This window comes from Syngnathus floridae, chromosome 13 (assembly GCF_059516105.1).
Source record: "Syngnathus floridae isolate MCC-2025c chromosome 13, RoL_Sflo_1.0, whole genome shotgun sequence".
Classification (NCBI taxonomy): Eukaryota; Metazoa; Chordata; class Actinopteri; order Syngnathiformes; family Syngnathidae; genus Syngnathus; species Syngnathus floridae.
In genome coordinates, this window is record NC_142425.1 from 2923917 (window position 1) to 2944416 (window position 20500).

At 44.2% G+C, this 20500-nt stretch overlaps 2 protein-coding genes across 4 annotated transcripts in view; one reads left to right on the forward strand and one right to left on the reverse strand.

The window, feature by feature from the left end:
* The window catches only part of nfic (nuclear factor I/C), a 185308-nt gene that overhangs the window by 158579 nt on the left and 6229 nt on the right, over positions 1-20500 (reverse strand). The window contains exon 13 of one of the 3 annotated variants that reach the window (XM_088394009.1): positions 13645-20371. The exons of the other annotated variants lie outside the window; for them this stretch is intronic. Within the exon in view, the coding sequence (XP_088250135.1) occupies positions 20351-20371 (21 nt within the window). The 3' untranslated portion in view covers positions 13645-20350. Of the gene's footprint in view, positions 1-13644; positions 20372-20500 lie in introns of those variants that run through there. 3 annotated transcript variants of the gene reach the window in all.
* LOC148388063 (alpha-2-HS-glycoprotein-like) lies at positions 11393-13410 on the forward strand. Its single transcript, XM_088394012.1, has 7 exons — positions 11393-11660; positions 11800-11910; positions 11998-12082; positions 12333-12502; positions 12577-12693; positions 13032-13112; positions 13184-13410. The coding sequence occupies exons 1-7, from the start codon at positions 11463-11465 to the stop codon at positions 13343-13345; spliced, it is 924 nt and encodes a 307-aa protein (XP_088250138.1). The 5' UTR covers positions 11393-11462; the 3' UTR covers positions 13346-13410.

Here is a 20500-nt window from a genome sequence, read left to right on the forward strand (position 1 = left end):
ATCCACATGATCCTGTCTGGGGTACGAATATCCCAGACAGTCATAAGTATAGTCCATTGGAGACAAAGTCGTCCATGCGCTATTTCCTTGGATCGGAGTTGGAAAACAATCACTCTTCATAGAAACACTGAACTTTTGTGAATCTCTCGCTGTAGGTCGATGATGGACAAAACAGATTCAGACTAATGGTCTTGCAAAACAGAATGGTCCTGGACTTGATGTCTGCCGCACAAGGTGGTGTACGCCAGGGATACCCAACCCCCGGTCTGCGGACCAGTACCGGTCCGTGGGTCACTTGGTACCGGGACGCCAAGCCGCACAGAAAAAAAAATTATATATTTTTTATCGACGATCAATTAATTCAGGTCAAGACGTTCGTCCCGCTCACGTGACATATTTCCCCAGTCGAGCCTGCAAAGTTAGCTCAAATGAGTAAAAAGTTATTTTGAAATATAAAAAAAATTGGCGATTCTTTCTCAATTACATCTATCGGTTCAGGTCAAGACGTTCGTCTCGGTCACGTGACATGTCACTCAGTTGAGCCCGCGAAGCAAGCAAATATGAGCAAGAAACAGAGATGTTTGGAAAGCTTCTTCGGAAAGGGAAAAAAGCCCAATGAGGACACGGAAGAAGAGGCTACGACTTCTAAGAAAAGGAAAGCTGCATTTAAAAGAAAATTCCTGGAGTCCTACTTAAAATATGGATTTATCGCCACAGGTGACTCTGACGTGCCAAGCCCACTCTGCATAATACGTGGCGACAGGTTAGCTAGCGAGGCAATGAAACCTTCAAAACTGCTTCGGTACATGGAGACCAAGCATCCTGCATTAAAAGACAAACGTTAACCACTTCGGGTGTCATTGTCTCCGATTATGCCTAGATGGGACCGGCTCGTTTCTGAGAAACAACCTCAGTGCTCCCACTAATTCAACGTAATGGTGAGTTTTATTTTTATGTCGTTTATACTTGTTTTTATGCCAGTCGTATCATTTTATTTCATCGTATTTATATATTTATCATAAATGTATTATTTATTTATATAAAAGCTGGTCCGCAAAAATATTTCTGACACGTAACCGGTCCGAGGCGCAAAAAAGTTTAGGGACCACTGGTGTAGGCCACATTTTGGCACTTACATACCAAGAGAAAATGACACCCACATCAACGAAGCCATGAACTCACTGAAGAACTTAGAGCAGGCCATGTCAGAGGACAAAGTCCCACAACAATGGGATCTCTTTTCAACCTCTGGCATGTGGTGGCAACTGCTGTTGAAATTTGTGACTCCTGTGCTTGTTGTACTAGTAGTATGCTTATTTACAATCTGTGTTATCCCATGTTTGAAGTCTGCTGTAACAAGGTCTGTGTCTTCTACCATAGCACAGGTACAAATACAACATATTAGGAATGTCAAATGTGATGACTATAACGCGCTGCAGAAAGATTATGATGATTAAGATGATGCTGTGTTGCCAAACATGTATTACAGAAACTTAATGATTTGACCATCAAAAATGCTTTGCAAGTGATATACTGTTTCTGTTTTTAATTATATTTTCTTGCTTATGTTTATTGATTGGGGAAACAGAATCACATGATAAACAGGAGGGAAATGATAGGTTTGACAAATTATTTTTATCATATGATTATGTTGGAATGTTGACCAGACTCATTAACTTTGTAAACTCGTTAAAACTTTCCACTTTCTTGCAGTTGTTGAAGCCTTCCATATGATTTGGAAACATTCTTGCATAGTAAAGGGAAATGTGCTTTCGGGAGTTTGCAAACATATTTTTTAAGGTTGTGTTAAACTTATAATCATAGTAATATCTAGTATTGGAGTGCTCGTGTGGATTGGTGGGTGGCGAAGAATGTGCAGGCAAACTGCATGAACTTGTTTTCTTCGAAGTGTTGTGGAATAGGCCCAGATAGGGAGTACCGGACGAGAACACCTCAAGGTCGGTGAGAAACGAGAACAACAGCACGTCTATGTGGCCGGGCTTCGCGGGGAAAACCCAACCGCCTGACCTCAGCAACACCTGGACGGGGAGGAGATGGCCATCGACCAATCATCTCACAATATTTTGCATGCTTTAATATTCATATTGTGTTTCTTCAAAACTGGGCAACCCGGAAGAATGTGTCGTCTTTTGGTGGTCACAAAAACGCACGAGTTTTAGTGTGAGGGACCCGGGACCCAGGCCTGTATTAGTGCGCTTTGTCAGGAATAAACAATTGGTAAATTTGGTCTGATTGATCTACTGGTCTTCTCTTTGACAGAACGAACTCGCAAAATTGTTAGGTGCGCCAGTGTGTGGATTAGGACATAGCAATTTATGTGTTAAGTGTTGATCGCAATTTGGAGTCAGATCAATAACTAAAATCCGTAACTGTTGGAATAATTTTAAGTGAAGCTTTGGCCTGCCAGACCTGGAGGCCTCGCCTTTACGAGTTTATCTTTCCTTTTATCTAGGTTCTTCCTTTTTAGTGATAGGGATGTCTTTTGATCCCTGTCAGCCATTTGTAGCCTTCCTGTCCTTATGTTGTCTGTGTGTTTTGGTTCCCGTAAGAGGCCTTCACTAACAATGAGCAGGGCTTATTTGCATAGGTGACATGTTCTTTGTTTGATTCACAGGAACTTCATTCCTTTTAATTTAGATGTAGGTTTGGTTCATAGATTGTAGTTTATCAGACCTATTGTTCTTTGTTAAGGGTTACATACAGTTAGAAGTAGTTGCATAAAAGTTATCCCATATTTACTCAATGTTTGTTTAAGGAACTGCATACCGGTTACCTCACATTTGTTTAATGTGTGTTGAAATGTTTAGGACAAGTTACTTATTATTATTATGTGTTAATTACCAAGTAGATAAAGTTAGCAAAGGTCTAGTTGCATTTGTTCCACAGCAAAGCGGCAATCAACGTGCTTCAGGGTATTTGACCCCGGTCGAGGAAGAGTCAGCCAACTGAGGGAGGACAGCTGGGGACGGCCTCTGCGGGGGGTCACGAGCCAACAACGAAGTGCTAATTCACACCACACTACATTCTTTAACTTATCAGCGTTGCTACAGACACAATCCCCCCTCCCTTTAGTGTAGCAACGCCTCTGTAACCAGGGCAACCATAACATTAAAAAGAGGGGCACGTGGAGTAAGGACTCAGAACTGATGGAGGTTGTAACTGAGATTGCTTTCTCTATCGTTCTCCTCGCGAGTAAACCTGTTGTGGTTGTCTTCTCCTCTTCATTCCAGCAAGTGATTTAATGTCTAATCGTATTTAGACCCAACATTTAATTGGTCCTTCGAGCCGGATGCCAACACACCTGAGGATTCCAGCGGACGGCAGCAGAGATCCAGAAAGACCGCGCGCGGCAGGACCTCCCTAGGTGGGGTCCTACATCCTTTTCAAGGGCTGGCTGTCTGCTCGTCAGCTGGGATCTAAGGGTTGAAGGCAGTCCGAGGTGCAGAGGTGAAGAGAACCAGAGGGTGAGTTTGTTTTGTTTAAAAGTGTGGTGCGGCCGAGGGCTCGTCATGCCCTGTAAAACCCTAGGTGTGTAAGTAGGACAACGGAAGTCCACAGACCCTGCATAACTGAAATTCCGTGTAGGACAGTGGATGTCCAAGTAGTCGCAGAAAAGCTGAAAATGAAATTTCCGTCTATAATATCCGTAATACTGAGTGATTGAGAGTGTGAATGGGAATATGTATCACTAGATACAGTATTCCATATTAAAGCAGTGGGGAACACATAACGTGGTTCTGTGGACGCAATAGGCAAGGATTCTCCACCAGAACGCTGGTAGAAGTGAAAATCACCACAGGATCTTTTCGTTATCCCACTGGAAACACCCGACTTTAGAAACCCCTATGGTTTTACAGTTGGGACCAAATTGATTAAAATGGGGAACGGGAAGAGTAAAAATAATATCCGAGATAATCTTAAATGTAAAAATTGGAAAATAATTGAAAGGCAGGATCCCGACCGACTTAAAAACCTCGATAAATGGGTTAAGAAATATAAATTTGAGGGACAACTAAAAACAACCAAATTGATAGAACTTAGAGGCGCCATGAAAGAGAAAACAAAGAGAGACCCTAGAAAGATGAAAAAAGAAGGAGATGAGGATGTGGTGTTTTGGCTCAAAGTAGCAGGAGAGAGAGAGAGGGGAGAAAAAGAGAAAGTGGAAAAGGCACTGTATTGTAGGAAGGAAGATGATGAGACTGGGCCTAATAGTAGGCAGGCAGGAGATAATCAAAATTTACAGAGAGCTAGAGCAGAAGGGGGAGGTGTAGAGGAAGTAGAGAAGCACGTAGGGAAAGCACATGCTACAACTTCAAAACATAAGGTCATAGAGAAGTTGTATCCACAAATACCTGACACTGGTGCACAAGAGGGGTCAACCCCCCTTATGGGTTAACAGACAGAGCCACCAGACAGAAAAACCCAATAGAAATGGATTGGTCAAAGGAAATGGGAGCAAACTATCCATTGATCCCTAGAACCAAACCTGGGTCTTCAGCCCCAGTTGCTGAAGAGGCAACTGTTGAAAATTCTAAATTAACTCCAGATATGCCACTGTATCCAATGATACAAGTGGCCAACCCAAATTATGACCCAAGAAAAGTTCTGTACAGGAATGGAAGACTTGAGGAGATCTTATAGTTTGAATGGGACTGAAGTCCAACAAGTCTGGATGACTGCTTTGGGCCCAGAGTGGCATTTGGTCAGAGGAGAGTGGGCACCCATAAATGCTCGGGGTCAACCCTTACCCTATAATAGCCCAGAATTAATTAATCAAATGGAAGGGCTGATTAACCGGGTACGCAACAGATATAGAATGAGAGCAAATTATACAGAGATAGGGAGAACAAAACAAAATGATAATGAAGCCTTTGACGAGTATCGAGTGCGCATGACAAAAGTGTTTAAAACACACAGTGGGCTGGTGGAAGATATTGCGCCTCAAGGTGCTTATCAACAGCAATTAAAAAATGCCATCCACGCAGGGTCCAGGCCAGCAATACAAGGCTGGGTGATCAAACATTATATAGGCATGAACACCGGAACTTTGGAGGAATACACAAATCACGCCCTCCATGCAGAAAAAGTAGTCAAAGAAAAACAGAAACAAGTGAAAGCGACAAAAGACATTTTTTTGGTAGATGAGGACAGTGACACTTTCTACCAAGATACAGGCAGAGGGTGGAAAGGTCAGAGGGGGCGAGGAGCCACTAATAGAGGAGGCTCCAAGGGCCACGGGAGAGGATTTGTACCTTATAGTGAACGTGAATGTTGGAATTGTGGAGAAAAGGGCCACATGGCACACAATTGTCCATATAAACAAAACAATAATGACTAGTACAAGATCAAAATAAATCAGATTCTCATGTAATAAAGTGGGGACCTGGCAGCCAAAATTAAAGAGAAATTAGCTTAAATATACAGGAGATATTTGTGTTAAAAGGATAAAGTAAGATAAAGAAACACTGAAGTTAAAATTTGCAAAATAAATGGAACAGAATTACAAATAGCTCCTGAAACTAAAATAGAGAATAAATCTGACAAATAAGATGAGCAAAAAGGTGTTCTTAGTACGCTCTATGTGGTTTTATATGTTGTGCATCATCCTCTTGTGCTGATGTGTGTGTGTGCGCGTGTGCGCAGAGGATCCTCATGAATGTTGTGTATATGTGTGTGTGTGTGAGTGAGATGTGTGTCCTATGGAAGAAATCAGTAATGGAGAATGTTCAGGAGGCTGTTGAGCAATAATAGGGTAATTGAGAAGTGGATGATGGTGTGCTTAAGTTGGTTGGAGAACCTAAGATGAGCAGTGTGTGGCAGTAGAGAAAATAAGACGTGTGTGGCAGAAAGTGACTAGAACGGTGGCTTGATAGGATGAAAATAAGAGACAGCAAATGTTGTGTAGAAGACAGTGAAAGATGTTGTATGTGAACATGATGAAAGGGGGCAACAGCAAAGTTGGCCTGCCCTTTGAGAGGGTGAGACTGACAAGCGTGCCTGCGCTCGCGCGTAGTCGCGGGTCGGGGCTGTGCGCGTACGCCTGTGCTATGCTCGTGTGGGCGGTGGGCCGGCATCATGATTGTTGCAGAAAATGGCCAGCCTGTGACCAATCAACATTGATGCCGCGTCCCCCCCTCGCACGGGGGGTGCTATGGCTGTGGGCGAGGCAGGGAAAGTGTGAGTTTCTCAGAGAATGTTTGAAGCAGGGTGATGCTTAAGGAAGATGTGACAACATTAGCATGAAGGATAAAAGGCACTAAGTATAACCAAAACGTCAAAATAGAGGATGACGTTTGCGCAGCGTTGTTTGTTGGTATTGTTTGTGATCTGTGTCTCTGCTGTTTTTGTGTTGTCTGTGTGCTGTCAGTGTTATGTGTTAAAAGGATGAAATTGGCTAATATACGTAGGTGCACAAAATAATTTATTAGACTGTAGTCTATCTGATTTGCACCGCAAAACAAAATCAATTTTGAAAAAATAGGAAGTAGAGAAAAGCAAGCAATTTGTTTATGGGCAGAAACTGGTCCACACTGCATTAATGCCTAGCCTTGATGAAACAAAATTTGAGAGATGGAAGATTTGCTTTCTGGAATTGGATGAAGAAAAATTATGTAATAACGACATTTTAAAGCTAAATTTAAAATTTGAGAATAAGAGAGCGATTGAGCTAGTTAAAGTTAAGAAACAACAACAATTAACTATTATATTAATTCACTGGCAGTTATTTTGTTGATTTTTTTCCGATTGGTGGATTGGGTTGTCACTTTGAGAAAGAAAAACTTCCGATGCAAATGGGCAGCAATATTATGTGCTCGTACAAATGAACCGATACATATGGGCAGCAATATTGAGCCATGAAGTTGTCCCGTGATGTTGACTTGACACATGGCTCAACAGGGGGGATGGAAGGGCAGTTCAGTCGGCTTTATACAACATATGGATTTGATTCATATACAAAACATTTATAAAAAAAAAAAAATTGTAGAGCTTGTTTACCATGTGCTAAACTCAATCCACAGGGTTATAATGCCTGGTCATAATAGATGCATTCTCAAAATGGATTGAATTGGCTTCAAAGTAAACACTGAATGCCTTAACAGTGGCAAAAATGTTATGTAACGAAATAATACTTTGGCAACAACAGCTGTAGACGTTGAAGAATGAAATTAATATCTCTAAAATGAATGTTTGATAATTGGTTTCAGGTAACTACCTATAAGAGTAACTGGTAAAAGAAACGATTGATTGCTAATGGAAAAACAAGCTGCAAACCAGAGAGAAAAAAAAAAAAAAAATGAATATGTCATGTGTATGGGTTTGCGACCGATTCTTTATGTTGTACCATTACCATTGACCAAAGATTGTGTGAAATCTGTCACGTCTACTGATTGTGAAATGTACAACAGAGCGTTCTATATAATATCCGTTGAGGAAAAGAAAAGAAACCATTGCTTCTAGAGAATGTAGTCAAGCAAAATTGTATATGTATCGACACGCCAAGATCTGGGGAAAAGCTGGTAAAAACCAAAATGTCTTTAAATTTGAGAGGCGACGATGATCTGACTTTAATTGATGCAATTAGAGTCCCCAGAGGAGTTCCTGATTAATAAGAATTAATTGACCAAATTGCAGCAGGATGGGAGTCTTCCATTTGTTGGTGGTGTACGATAAACAAAAACGTAGACAGGATAAATTACATCCATTACAACGTGCAAAAATTGGGCAATTGGACACAAGCGGGGCTTGAGGCAGTGCAAGAACAGCTAGCCACGACTTCCCTAATGGCCTTCCAGAATCGCATTGCTCTTGATATGTTGTTGTCTGAGAAAGGAGGGGTCTGTGCAATGTTCGGAGAACAGTGCTGTACCTTTATCCCCAACAACACCCCCCCTGATGGGAGCCTAACAAAGGCCATTGAAGGCCTGCGATCCCTCAACACGAGGATGAAAGAGCACTCTGGCGTGGACACATCAATGTGGGACAACTGGATGCATGCCTTTGGGAAGTATAAAGCACTTGTGTCCTCAATTATAATATCAGTTGCAGTATTTACTGCTATACTCACCTTGTGTGGATGTTGTTGTATTCCATATCTGCGTGCTCTGTTTAATCGTCTCATCACTACAGCAATATCGCCCATGGAAGACAAGATGGCCCGAGTATGCCTAATGTCTGAACGCCAACATGTTGATGATAACGATGAAGATGAAATTTTTGCACTTGAGTTTACAGACTTTTTTCCAGATCTGGGTGTTTCCGAATGATGATGATGCACCAATTAACCTTTTGGGTGTAAACATATTTGTGCTCATACCTGTGATCCGACAACTGAAAATCGAGTGAAGTGGTTGTTCTTGGTGATGTAAAAATTGAGCAAATATGTGATAAACAGGGGGAAATGTTGGAATAATTTTAAGTGAAGCTTTGGCCTGCCAGACCTGGAGGCCTCGCCTTTACGAGTTTATCTTTCCTTTTATCTAGGTTCTTCCTTTTTAGTGATAGGGATGTCTTTTGATCCCTGTCAGCCATTTGTATCCTTCCTGTCCTTATGTTGTCTGTGTGTTTTGGTTCCCGTAAGAGGCCTTCACTAACAATGAGCAGGGCTTATTTGCATAGGTGACATGTTCTTTGTTTGATTCACAGGAACTTCATTCCTTTTAATTTAGATGTAGGTTTGGTTCATAGATTGTAGTTTATCAGACCTATTCTTCTTTGTTAAGGGTTACATACAGTTAGAAGTAGTTGCATAAAAGTTATCCCATATTTACTCAATGTTTGTTTAAGGAACTGCATACCGGTTACCTCACATTTGTTTAATGTGTGTTGAAATGTTTAGGACAAGTTACTTATTATTATTATGTGTTAATTACCAAGTAGATAAAGTTAGCAAAGGTCTAGTTGCATTTGTTCCACAGCAAAGCGGCAATCAACGTGCTTCAGGGTATTTGACCCCGGTCGAGGAAGAGTCAGCCAACTGAGGGAGGACAGCTGGGGACGGCCTCTGCAGGGGGTCACGAGCCAACAACGAAGTGCTAATTCACACCACACTACATTCTTTAACTTATCAGCGTTGCTACAGACACAATCCCCCCTCCCTTTAGTGTAGCAACGCCTCTGTAACCAGGGCAACCATAACATTAAAAAGAGGGGCACGTGGAGTAAGGACTCAGAACTGATGGAGGTTGTAACTGAGATTGCTTTCTCTATCGTTCTCCTCGCGAGTAAACCTGTTCTGGTTGTCTTCTCCTCTTCATTCCAGCAAGTGATTTAATGTCTAATCGTATTTAGACCCAACAGTAACCTAACAATAGTTAGCTATCTCAAATGCTCCGCTAGTATCTGTTTCCACAACCTTTGAAAACGAAGAGCTAAGACCCTCTGCACTGATTGACCAGTTTGCAGCAGTGACCCCTAAAATCTGTTCACTCTCACCCCCAACCTGCTTTCTCTCAATAAATAGTCCCTTGCAAAAGACAAAAGTTAAGACTGTTGTCAAGCACCTCCGTACCGCACAGGGGTAATGATGGCTTTCTCCACTTGCAAGCGTAAAATAGGCAAACTGTCTCTTGCATAAAAGGCAGAGTGGGCAAAACTCTATCAATTTGGTCAGCTGTTCCTCTGGATCACGCTGTGGAAGGTCGTTAGCTCGAGGTGGGAAAAACCTCTGTTCACACGGCTGATTGGGAAAAGATTTTATTTAAGGTGGAGCACTGGTTAGCACGTCCACCTCACAGTTAGAAGGGTGCGGGGTCGATTCCACCTCCGGCCCTCCCTGTGTGGAGTTTGCATGTTCTCCCCGTGCCTGTGTGTGTTTTCTCCGGATCCTTCGGTTTTCTTCCCACATCCCAGAAACATGCATGTCAGGCTGATTGAGCACTCCAAATTCCCCTAGGTGTAAGTACGAGTGCGGATGGTTGTTCGTCTCTGTGTGCCCTGCGATTGGCTGGCAACAAGTTCACGGTGTCCCCCACCTACTGCTTGATGACTGCTGGGATAGTCTCCAGCATGCCCACGACCCCCATGGGGACAAGCGGTACAGATGATGGGTGGATGGATAATTTCATGCATAATTCATTTCTGAATATAAGTCGCACCCCCGGCCAAACTATGAAAAAAAACTGCGACTTATAGTCCGGAAAATACAATATACATACTATATCAACACATCCACCTGATTTTGAGCTATTTGAAGGCATGTAAACAAAGTTGCATCCAATTTGTTTGATGCTTCAAAAAGAATTGCGCAGAAGTAAATGGCACATCTTTAATGTTTGACTGACTAAAATGACTGAAGAAATAAAATATTATGCAACAAAGAACATGGGTGTAACACGCAACTGCTGGCTGGGAGGCACGGTCCTAATGTCCGCCAATTGTTTGTTGCCTATCCGCAGTCTGGGGCCGTCCCAGTTGGCCCAACTTTGTTGAAGCTGGCGTGCGTTGGTTTGCTCATCTGGTCACACACCAGCCAAAGATTGGCATTTTTTTTCCAAAGTAAAACATATCTCGCTCATATTTTTACATTTTCTGACCATCCGTTCGTCCATTTTCTGCACAGACTCGCAGGTGCGCTGGAGCCGTTCAAGAGAAACAAAACAATTCTCAAAATGTTTATTTTTACTTTTTAACCTTGCCCCGTGGCTACCGTGTCACCAAAATGTTTGTGACTTTGTGTGCTCAGATTGATTTTCATGACGATCCCCGGGCACGCACGTGACCCGGTCCCCTGAGCTGCGATTGGTCGTCGGAGCCCGTCGCACAAGCCAGTTAAAGCCTGAATTTGTTTGTCCTCATTTGGCCTTCCTGGAGCCGTCCGCCTCCTTCCTGCCACTAACAGTCAAGAAACCAACTCAGCTTTTGAGCAAATATGCTATTTTGAGGCCAAATTAGGTGAGCCACGTAAACAATGGAGGTTTCAATGAGAGGGTGAAAAAAAATTTGCGTAGACTCAATTGGAACCGGGATAAATATTCCGATGGGTGCAAAATGGTTCGCATTTTAAGTTTCTGGGTGATAGAGGATAGCGGGTTTGGGTATCTGGCTGAAACTCGGCCTATTATTATTCCTTTGAATGATTTCCTTAAACTGTGACTTTTCTTCTACCGGTTCTGGTTTGTTGTCCTTGTGTTGACCTTTTGTCTAACATTCCCCGTGACTGCCGAGTCAACACAAAGTCTGTTTGCATGCTCGGATTGATTTTCCTGATGATTCCTGTTAGGACAGGTGAAGGTCTCGAGCATGGACGTGACCCATTTCCTCTTCTGTGATTGGTTGGCAGAGCCCCTTGTGACGGTTAGGGTGGGCAAAGTCTGTTTGTTTGTCCCCAGTCTGCCTTTTCTGTCACCGACCGCCTCCTCGCCAAGGGTCTTAAAAGCACGCCGTCGGCTCGTCCCAATTGCACTGGCGGCGATTCTTCCTCATCCTCGTCTTTCATTGCGGCAATGGTGGCTCGCCTGTTGGCTGTTGTGATGTGCTGCGCCCTGGCCCCTGCGGGCCTCCTGGGGGCGCCGGCAGAGGTGACGTGCGGCGAGGACAGTGCGACGGCGGCGGCCAACTTGGCTGTTCGACACATCAACAAGCATCACAAGCACGGCTTCAAGTTTAAGCTGCAAGACGTCCGCAGCAGCAAATACCAAACAGTGAGCCCGGCGCCGGTTCAAAAGGACGCTTCGCGTTGGCACGCATCGCCGTTATTCTCACTCAAAATAAATCTTGCAAACAGAACACGTTTACATATAGCACACGTTCATGGATTTCTTTGTTTGTCTGTGCGCGCAGGTGGAGGGAGGCTGCCACGTTGACATCAACATGGAGCTGAAGCAGAGCAACTGTCACATCACCAACCCCAAACTGGAAGACCAGTGCGACTTCATGATGCAGTCGGAACGGGTACAGAGCAGGCATCGTCTCGTATCGTGCTGGTCGCTCACATGCGCTCACAGCCTGTGTGTGTGTGTGTTTGCACGCGGACTTTAGGGCGCAGTTGCCAACTGTAGCAGCAAGTTGAACGTGATGGGAGGCGTGGCCACAGTCACCAATCACAATTGCGTCACCAAACCAGGTCAACACTGATTGTAAACAAACTGCCGACAATTTTTTTTCCCTGCCTGATCCCAAACTAATTTGACCAAAAGTGGAACACAGACATTTCCGTTCATTTTGTTCCACAATGCAATATCACAAATGGAAGTTGCATCAGGGCAGGAAAAAGTCCCTCTGGGGCAGAAAGCCCAAAGAGAGCCCAGACCTGGTGCGGGCCCGGCCGATACTCTCTGCCGTAATGTGCTTTTCTCCCATTGACATGCGCGCAGAACTCAGCAACGCAGAGATGGTGATGATTTGTCCCGACTGCCCGGTGCTGCTGCCTCTGAATAATGAGATGGGTGTCAAGGCAGTGGAGGAGGCGGTGAAGAAGTTTAACCGTGAGAGCAACCACCAGCATTACTTTGCCCTGATGGAAATTTCTCATCTGACAAGCGGGGTGAATTCCGACTTTCCACGGCTTTCCCTTTGGCGGCGCAGCAGTCTTTCTCATCATGGTTTGTGTTCTTCCAGTACATCCCGAGCAGTGGCATGAGAACCTATCCCAAGTTTGCCATGGTGGAGACCACCTGCCCCAAACATTCCAAGATTATGCATGAGGCCTGCATGCCGCGCTGCCCGGACAGAGCTGTGAGTTAGCTTTTGCACTAATGCTAATGGCGAACACATTCCGAGAGCTAAACGTGCACTTGGACTCGGTTGACCTCGAGAGGCCGTGGGCAGAAGGCATCTTATTCGCCAAAGATGATTTTGGAAGAACCAAAATGCGCGCATTGCATTGTCTGTTGAGGCGGGGAAACTTGTAGCGGCGTTAAACCACAGCAGCGGAGTCGGCTGGCTTGTTTGGCAAAGGCCAAACCGAGGCCGCATATGACTTGAAATGAGGCGACGTCTTGTTGCCCAGGCGTTTTGATGGCGGCGGGCTCATCCATCCTTCTATGGACTGATGGTTTGACTTCCTTTTAAAGCACCACGTCTTTTGCAAGACCTCCTACTCGCACAGCAACGCAGAAGTGGGGGAACTACAGTGCGAATTGTATCTCCCCAAAGTAAGTCCCCACCCGCCGAGAGCAGAAGTGGCACTTCCGCGCACCTCACTGTGGCTCTTTGTCACCCGCAGAATAGCGAGCCGCTCGCGGACAGCGAACAGGAGCCCACGTGCGGGCCCTTGTTCCACCAAAGTTTGGAAGAGTCGGCCTGCAGGGCGCAGCTGAGCACCCGTGAGCCGGCCATCCACCAGATTTGTCCTTTCCCGCTTGCCGTACCGTATGCGCAAGCGTAAAGGCCCGAAAAGGCCCATCGCCCAGTCGGTGCACTCCAACTTCATTAAAAAAACCATTAGAACTAGTTTGGTCTGGTCTACGCTCACGCCTGACGCAAGAATGGCTTTTCGTCCTTTGATCTAAATGAACGGCCCATCGAGAGCAAGCAGGGCTTCTGTGTCTTGGCCGGTTGGAAGACGACCATTTGACTATGGCCATGCTGCCCACAATATACATACGTGTCCTTTAAATCTGTTGTATGACCACAATGATGCTCGCTTGGCCTGCCATTGCCACGAGTGAATACGAGTGTGAGGCGTTGTGATTTAGCTTCTTTATTTTTGCATAGGCAAACATATTCAAAGAAAGGAATCCATCAGCATCGCCCAAATGCGAGAACTGTACATGTTGGGATGATGTCACTTCCTCATTTTACGATTGACGTGGCATGCAAATAAGGGTTGAAATGAAAAGTTTTGCATTTGCTTTTTTTAAAAAAAAAAATTTAAGGAAAGAGTGGCGAAGATGCACACATGTGAAGCATGTTGTTGCCACACTAAGTTTCAAGATGGAATGTGTTAAGTCATAACGTTGAGGAATGTGTGTGAATTCCACATTAAGCAAAACAAACACAAGCAATTTCTTCCACCTGGCGGATGCGGAGTCCATTCGAAATTTTGAATCCGTTTTAGCGCTTGGCCTTGTTGTAATGCTAGTTACGGAGTGAGTAAATTTGATTCCTCAGTAAAAGACTGCTATCGACTTAAGCGGAAGTCAAACTTATTCCATTTGAACGTGATGACTTACCACCAAAAAGTGAACATTGCAATCTCACATTCAAGGGTAAAGCGGATGGTGTTGTTTTGCAACGGTGAGAAGCCGCTAGCTTGGCTTTTTGATTGCGTTGCTATTGTGCGGCCTGAAAAGGACCCAAACGGATGGGCGGGCGCACGGGCGGGCAGTCTTCCAAAAACAATCCAAACGGAAACATAGTGAAAACCAACTGAAATCACATTTTGTTGTTTGCAAAACACCAAAACGTTTAGCGTAATAGACGTGTTAGCTTTCCATGCTAGTCGCACGGAAACAATGCCAAGTGCCGTCGTCACACGGACTGAGCTCAATCCAGCAAATTGCATCATTTCCATGTTTGCAAAAGCACATGCATCGTTGCCCGCCGCCTAAAATGATACCGCAAGACACAAATGACATTTTGTTGAAGAACAAGAAGAATGAATGCTAAATGCTCAAGCTATTCATTCAGCTTGTAACCGTGACAACAAAACCCACAGCCTTTGCATTGTTTTCCTTCTGCGTGGCAGCTTCCCTTCTTCCTACCTTCACAAAATGTGATTTTCAAGTTTGATGTCAAGATGGCATCGCACGCGTGGAAAGCAAAGAACATTCGGCTAAATGAACACAATGGTCACCTTTGGTTTGAGAGGTGGCAACAAAAAAAAGCCCTTTGAGGGAATCAAAACTTGAACGAAAATGTCCTCGTGATACAATTTGCATGGCTTTGGTCTTTTTTGCTCTCACATTTCACTCGCTCATTTTTGTTCGTTTGCAAACAGAAACTTTATCCTCCTGGCAGAGGCTAGCTTTAGCAACTTAAGCATTACGATCACGAGCATGTGGCTCGGCCACTGGTAGGTTAAACATTTCATATACATTCAAAGTATTTAGACACGTGTGTGTTTCATCACTGGATAAACCTAATAAGTGCACATGCAAAATAATAAAAGACAAACGGCCAATCGGAGGTCAGGCCGGCCCAAGCTGTCATTCACCGCTTCGCTTAGCTATAGCGTAGCAGCAGTAGCAGCACACTTTTCCCTCACCGCCCCTTGTTGTCTGGAATGTCGAGTGCAACTAAAGTGTCAGCTCTCAATTAAGCGCTGTAGCGCTAGAGTAAAGATGAGCTGATTTCAAAGTGAGTAAACCCTTCCACGGCTGCCCGTCCAATAAAGTCAAGCGTCAACGGCGAAAGGTTCCTTTTATGCGCGAGGCCAGCTTCGCTTTGCATCCGTTAAGCGTTCCAGATGTTGCGGTAGCACCGAAAATCACAAAGGGCAGCGTCCAGATGACAAGTTGACAGGAATTTCCAGCAGAAATCCAAAAGGCTTCTTCACTGCCTTCAAATCTGGTTGGTTAGCTGATTTTTTTCTTTGAGTTGTTCAACTGACTGATTACTTATTTAGTCTGTATTTGATTGGTTGCTTGGTTGATTAGTCTGCTCACTGGATGGTTGGTCAATTGGTCAGTCAGACTGTCATGTGATTGTCTGGTCAGTTGAACAGTCAACTGGTCAGTTGATGAGTCAAGTCGTTGGATGGTAAGTTAATTATTTCACTGGTTAGTTGGTCAGTATTTTGGGCTGATGATCTCTGAACAATTTATGGCTATTTTGTTTTGAAAAAGTATTAGCAGTGTTTAAAAAAATAAATTGGCAAAGTGATTAATATGTGTAACATAAATACAGAGGTGCTTTGTTGGATTAAAAATATGTAAATAATTCATTGTATTTGAAAAAATACTTGCCTATTTAACCTTTATTGTATCCGTAATTTCTTTTGATCGCCCCGTCTCAGGGTGTTTTCACACCTGGACCCTTTTAAAAGAACCAAAGTCAGGCCTCTTTAAGTGGACCAAAAAGTGGACCAAGAGGAAAAAAACTCAGTTCTTTTTGTGTTCACATTGTGAGTGTATTTCAAAGAGGACCGAGTTCTCTTTCTGGTTCAGTTCAGCCTTGATGGGGCCTCAGTCCTCTTTCTGTTCACACTAGGTCCTCTAGAGCTCTCACACTCCCACTGCACTGCATTCTGGGTAGTTTTTGATATCCCCTGACTCCCTACGTCTTCGCATTTTATCTCGAGTAGCTAAATACTTTAGTTTTTTCACTTTTATTCTGCATTGTATAGAAGTTCTATAAAAACCGGCTGCTTTCATTCTCTCAGAAAATTCTTGAAATACTTTCGCATTACGGTGGGTCGTAGATAGTTGTGATTTAATGCTGTCGTCGTTCCAAATTTCCAAAAGACATTCCGTTTCGTCTTCTCCCCAAACTATGGCGCGTCCAGGTGCCGTGGCAGAACTTCGAACGGCACATGCTTCTCTACGTTTACTATTAGAACCACGGCGGTCACGACCACGACTTGCTGCTGCCATACTTTGGTTTCTCTGTTCTCTACAGTTTTGTTTTTTGCGCCTGCAGTCACGTGACCAATCTACGGCAAGTCAAGGAGGTTACAATACAGTACAAAAAGGCGAAGTGAACCCAGTGCGCTTTGTGTTCACAATGCAGATTAGGTGAACCGTACCATTGACTTTTTAGCGAACCGTACTGAGACCACCTCCTGAGGTGTTCGTTTTTGAGTACGGTTGGCGTGTTCACATATGCACAAAAAATGCTGAGTCATTGATCTGAGTTCGTTTAGAGGGCTGAAAGGGACCAAGTGTGAAAACACCCTCAGATAGCATCAAAGAAGATGCAGAGCCAATCAGTGAAGGAGAAAAAGATCAAGAAAAATAGACAGAGGAGAAAGGGTGCAGACAAAAGTGATTATCAAAAGGTGATCAATGTTGAAGGACATTCTTATAGTAACCAAGTGGTGACATATTGCCAACAAGGCGACACTCTAAACTGCGGGACGCTTGTACACATTGGGCAATATGTTCTTATTACTTTTGCAGGTGAAGCGTCAACCAGCTAGTTAGCTACAGCTAGCCGCGCTCATAGCTTGCTAGCTGGCTAATGGAGGGAGCCGCGTCAAAGGCGCGAAGAAGGACCGTCCAAAGAATTTGGATTACAGAGGGTTGATGCTTGTCGCTGGAATACTTTTGCTTCACTGGAGCACCACGTCACGGTCGTCACGGTCCCTGCTGCGGGTCTTCTGAACTGTGAGTACATCGATTAATTCCTTTGGTGAGGACGCCACCTACTGGACGGGTTGCGTCAGGCCTGCGCCATTTTTCTTTTTAGAGTGTAAATTGGAGGCTGTGCTTGGGGAAACAAATTACCGTATTTAATCACAGTTTTTTTCATAGTTTGGCCGGGGGTGCGACGTATATGTAAACTTATTAACACATTACATAACCTCACATATTATTTTCACACTAAACCGCATGAGGGCGCTCTAGGTCTGTGGAATAATTGGAACTGCAACTAACGATGAGTCTGACGTAAGCCACGAACAAGAGGAAGCGCTGCATCTTGTACTTCCGGGGTTAGTGGGGTTGTTTATAAGTGACACCAAGGACGAAGATTTCATTGAATTTAATGATTTGAAGTGACGCGGATGGTTCGATAAACTAGTTAGCATGCTATTCATGCTATACTTATTTGAAAAACTCTTAATGTTATGTCAGGCACGTTCTCATTTCCCCGTTCATGTGTTTAGGTAACGTTAGCATACCGTACAGTTCAGCTTGTTGTTGCTTATTCATGTCTGTTCTTGTTGGATTTTGTCAAATAAATTTCCCCCAAAAATGCGATTTATACTCCAGTGCGATTTATATGTATTTTTCGTCTTTATTATGTATCTTATGGCTGGTGCGACTTATACTCTGCACGATTTATAATCCGGAAAATACAGTAGAAGGGGCTTCGAATAAGTTGCTTTTACAAATGGGAGTCAAATTACGTACATCTTTAAAAGGCAGCTATCTTGAATGTCGGATCACTTGATTGTATTGTCTCTTTTGTCTTAATCCCAGTTTATCATGAAAACCATTTTGATGTTTGATATTTTGTCTATTAGCTCTCAAATTACAGAAAAAAGTTTTCTACATGTGGTAATTGGGGCAGTTTTACTCCAACGGGGATCAGATTGGCTACAGTTGCTAAATTAGTGAGGTCATCAGTTGGTTGACTTGTAGGGTGGTCAATCATTGGTTGGTTAGTTAATTAGTCGACTCGTTGGCTGCTTGTGCAATGGTTGTCATTGATTTGTCAGTGCGTCTGTTGGTTGTTTTGTAGGTTAGTCATTTCTTTGATCGGTTACTTGATTAGCCCACTGGTTGATTGCTCAGTTGGTTAGTCAATTGATTAACTGGTGGGTAGGCTGATCAATATTGGGTTAGTTGCTTATAGTTAGTTGCTGTTGGTTGGCTGTTTGGGCAATTGATTGGTTAGTCGTTTGGCTGGGGGACTAGTCAATTGCTTAATTTGTCAATAGGTCAATTGATTTGCTGTTTGGATGGTTAGCCGATAAGTTAAGTCATTGGTTGTTTTGTTTTCGTAGATTAGTCAATTGATTGGTTGGCAGATCACTTAAGTAGGTGGTTGATCGGTCGTTTTTTTTTTTGTGGGGAGGGGGGTTGATTTTTGTGTCTCTGGTGGCTGTCCCCCACATGGTTATTGGTGCCATAGCAAGCATGTACGATGAATGAGCATAATCAGCGGTAGTTCACCTGTGTTGTTGACAGCCGACGCACCATGCTGCCATGCAACTCGGCTCCTCTTGCTGCTGCTAAAGGCAATGGGCACTGATGGCAAGTGCGAGGACACGCAAAGCTTTTTGCTAGTTTGCGTTCGCCACCGACTTCCAAAGTTTTCTATTCCTCCATACTGATTTCCGTTAGCCAATCCATGGCGTTTCGAGCAGGACGTTAGCAATGCCTTCAAATGTTTTAGTTGAACACTTTGGTGTTTAAAGATGCAAAGTTTCAGTCTCTTTTGTTTCCTTTGTGCTTTTTGCCGTCAACTTCAAGTGGGAGTCTATCGTATAGGCCTTGAAGCATGGACGCACGCTCGCAAGAGTTTTCCTTTCCTCAAAGTGATGTGATATGATAGTTGTCTGCTTCTTGATAGCGAGCGGAAACAGGCGCTAAGAAATACCTTGAAAAGTTTCTTTTACTGGGCTGAAGTGTCCTTTGACTTTTTCAAGGCAGATGAAAGTGAAAAAAAAAGATTTCATGTGCTCTACATATTGCAGATTTCGTCGCTAGTGGATGTGGAAGGTATGCTCAGTGATCAACTTGCTTTGAATACGTCCAAGCGACCCTTTGTCGACCCGCAAGGCGACGTAGCGTCAAGCAATCTGGCATGCAACATTTTTGTTTGCTTTTCTTGCAGCGGTATTGGGAGATGTTTTTCCTACATTTGCAAAATGTGTCATTCTTCTTCTTGTTGTTGAACCAAAGGAAGGCAAGGCACATTCTGTGGTTTCGGACATATCGTGCAAAACAGACTTTCAAAACGGTCTGGCGAGCAGGGCTGGAGGGATGCCAAGGAATCCCGGTGGAAGTCTTGGGCTGGGCAAAAGAGAGAGAGAGAGAGAGAGAGAGAGAGAGCGAGAGAGCGAGAGAGCGAGAGAGCGAGAGAGAGAGAGAGAGAGAGAGTGCGAGAGAGAGATAGCACATTCCCCATTGCTTGTACAGGCCATGGCTCCAAATCCTTTTCACACGTTGGCCTCTTCTTGACACCAAGGCGTCGTCGCAGTGACGCAAGAGTGAGTGAGTCGCATTGCTATTCAACATTTGGACAGCGCCCAGCCAAAAATCGCACCTCCCAATGAGATCGTCCTTCATCGGCATCCTTCTTCACCGCCTAAGTGATGCTTGCTCGTGTCCATCAAAGCGTACTTGAGAGTGACATCGCGCTTTCACGATTGTCAATCTGAGTCGTTCTTTTCCTCCTCTTTCTTTTTGTTCTTTGTGGGGACATTGAAGAGGGGAAGGGGAAAAAAGTGCAAACACCAAGTTTGAATGAAAAGATAGTCTCGCTTTCTCTCGCTTGTCCAAGTCTTTTGTGGAATAGAGGAAAAAAAGAGCAAGGCTTATTTGCATATATGATAATAAGCAGCACCTGCAGGGAGGGGCAGGCTTAAAGGCTGGATTGACCTCCTTTGCCGGCAAATCCTTGCGGCGACCGGTCTCGAAAGCCGTTTGCGGTCCGAGCGGCCCTCAGTGGGCCCGCACCCGCACAAGGCCCAGAAACCGGATAGCGTAAATGGCCACCGAACAGAATGTTAGGCTGGGGTTAGGGGCGGTGTGAGCGCACAGAGACGAGATCACCGTGTGTTTCAGTTGCCCAGATACCAAGACTGAAACACACACACACACAAACACACACAAAATTGTGTCCCATGGCTAAACAATATCACGAGAAATCCGATCGAGTCCAACCACACACGGCACAGGGTAACAAAATAGAACACGCCGGTGCCGTGACA

Bases quoted from the DNA above. Each gene is read 5' to 3' on its own strand.
- LOC148388063 (XM_088394012.1), top strand. From the start codon at position 11,463: ATGGTGGCTCGCCTGTTGGCTGTTGTGATGTGCTGCGCCCTGGCCCCT. The intron at 12,083-12,332 runs GTCAACACTGAT...ACATGCGCGCAG, and splicing joins CAATTGCGTCACCAAACCAG to AACTCAGCAACGCAGAGATG. The intron at 12,694-13,031 runs GTGAGTTAGCTT...TTCCTTTTAAAG, and splicing joins CGCGCTGCCCGGACAGAGCT to CACCACGTCTTTTGCAAGAC.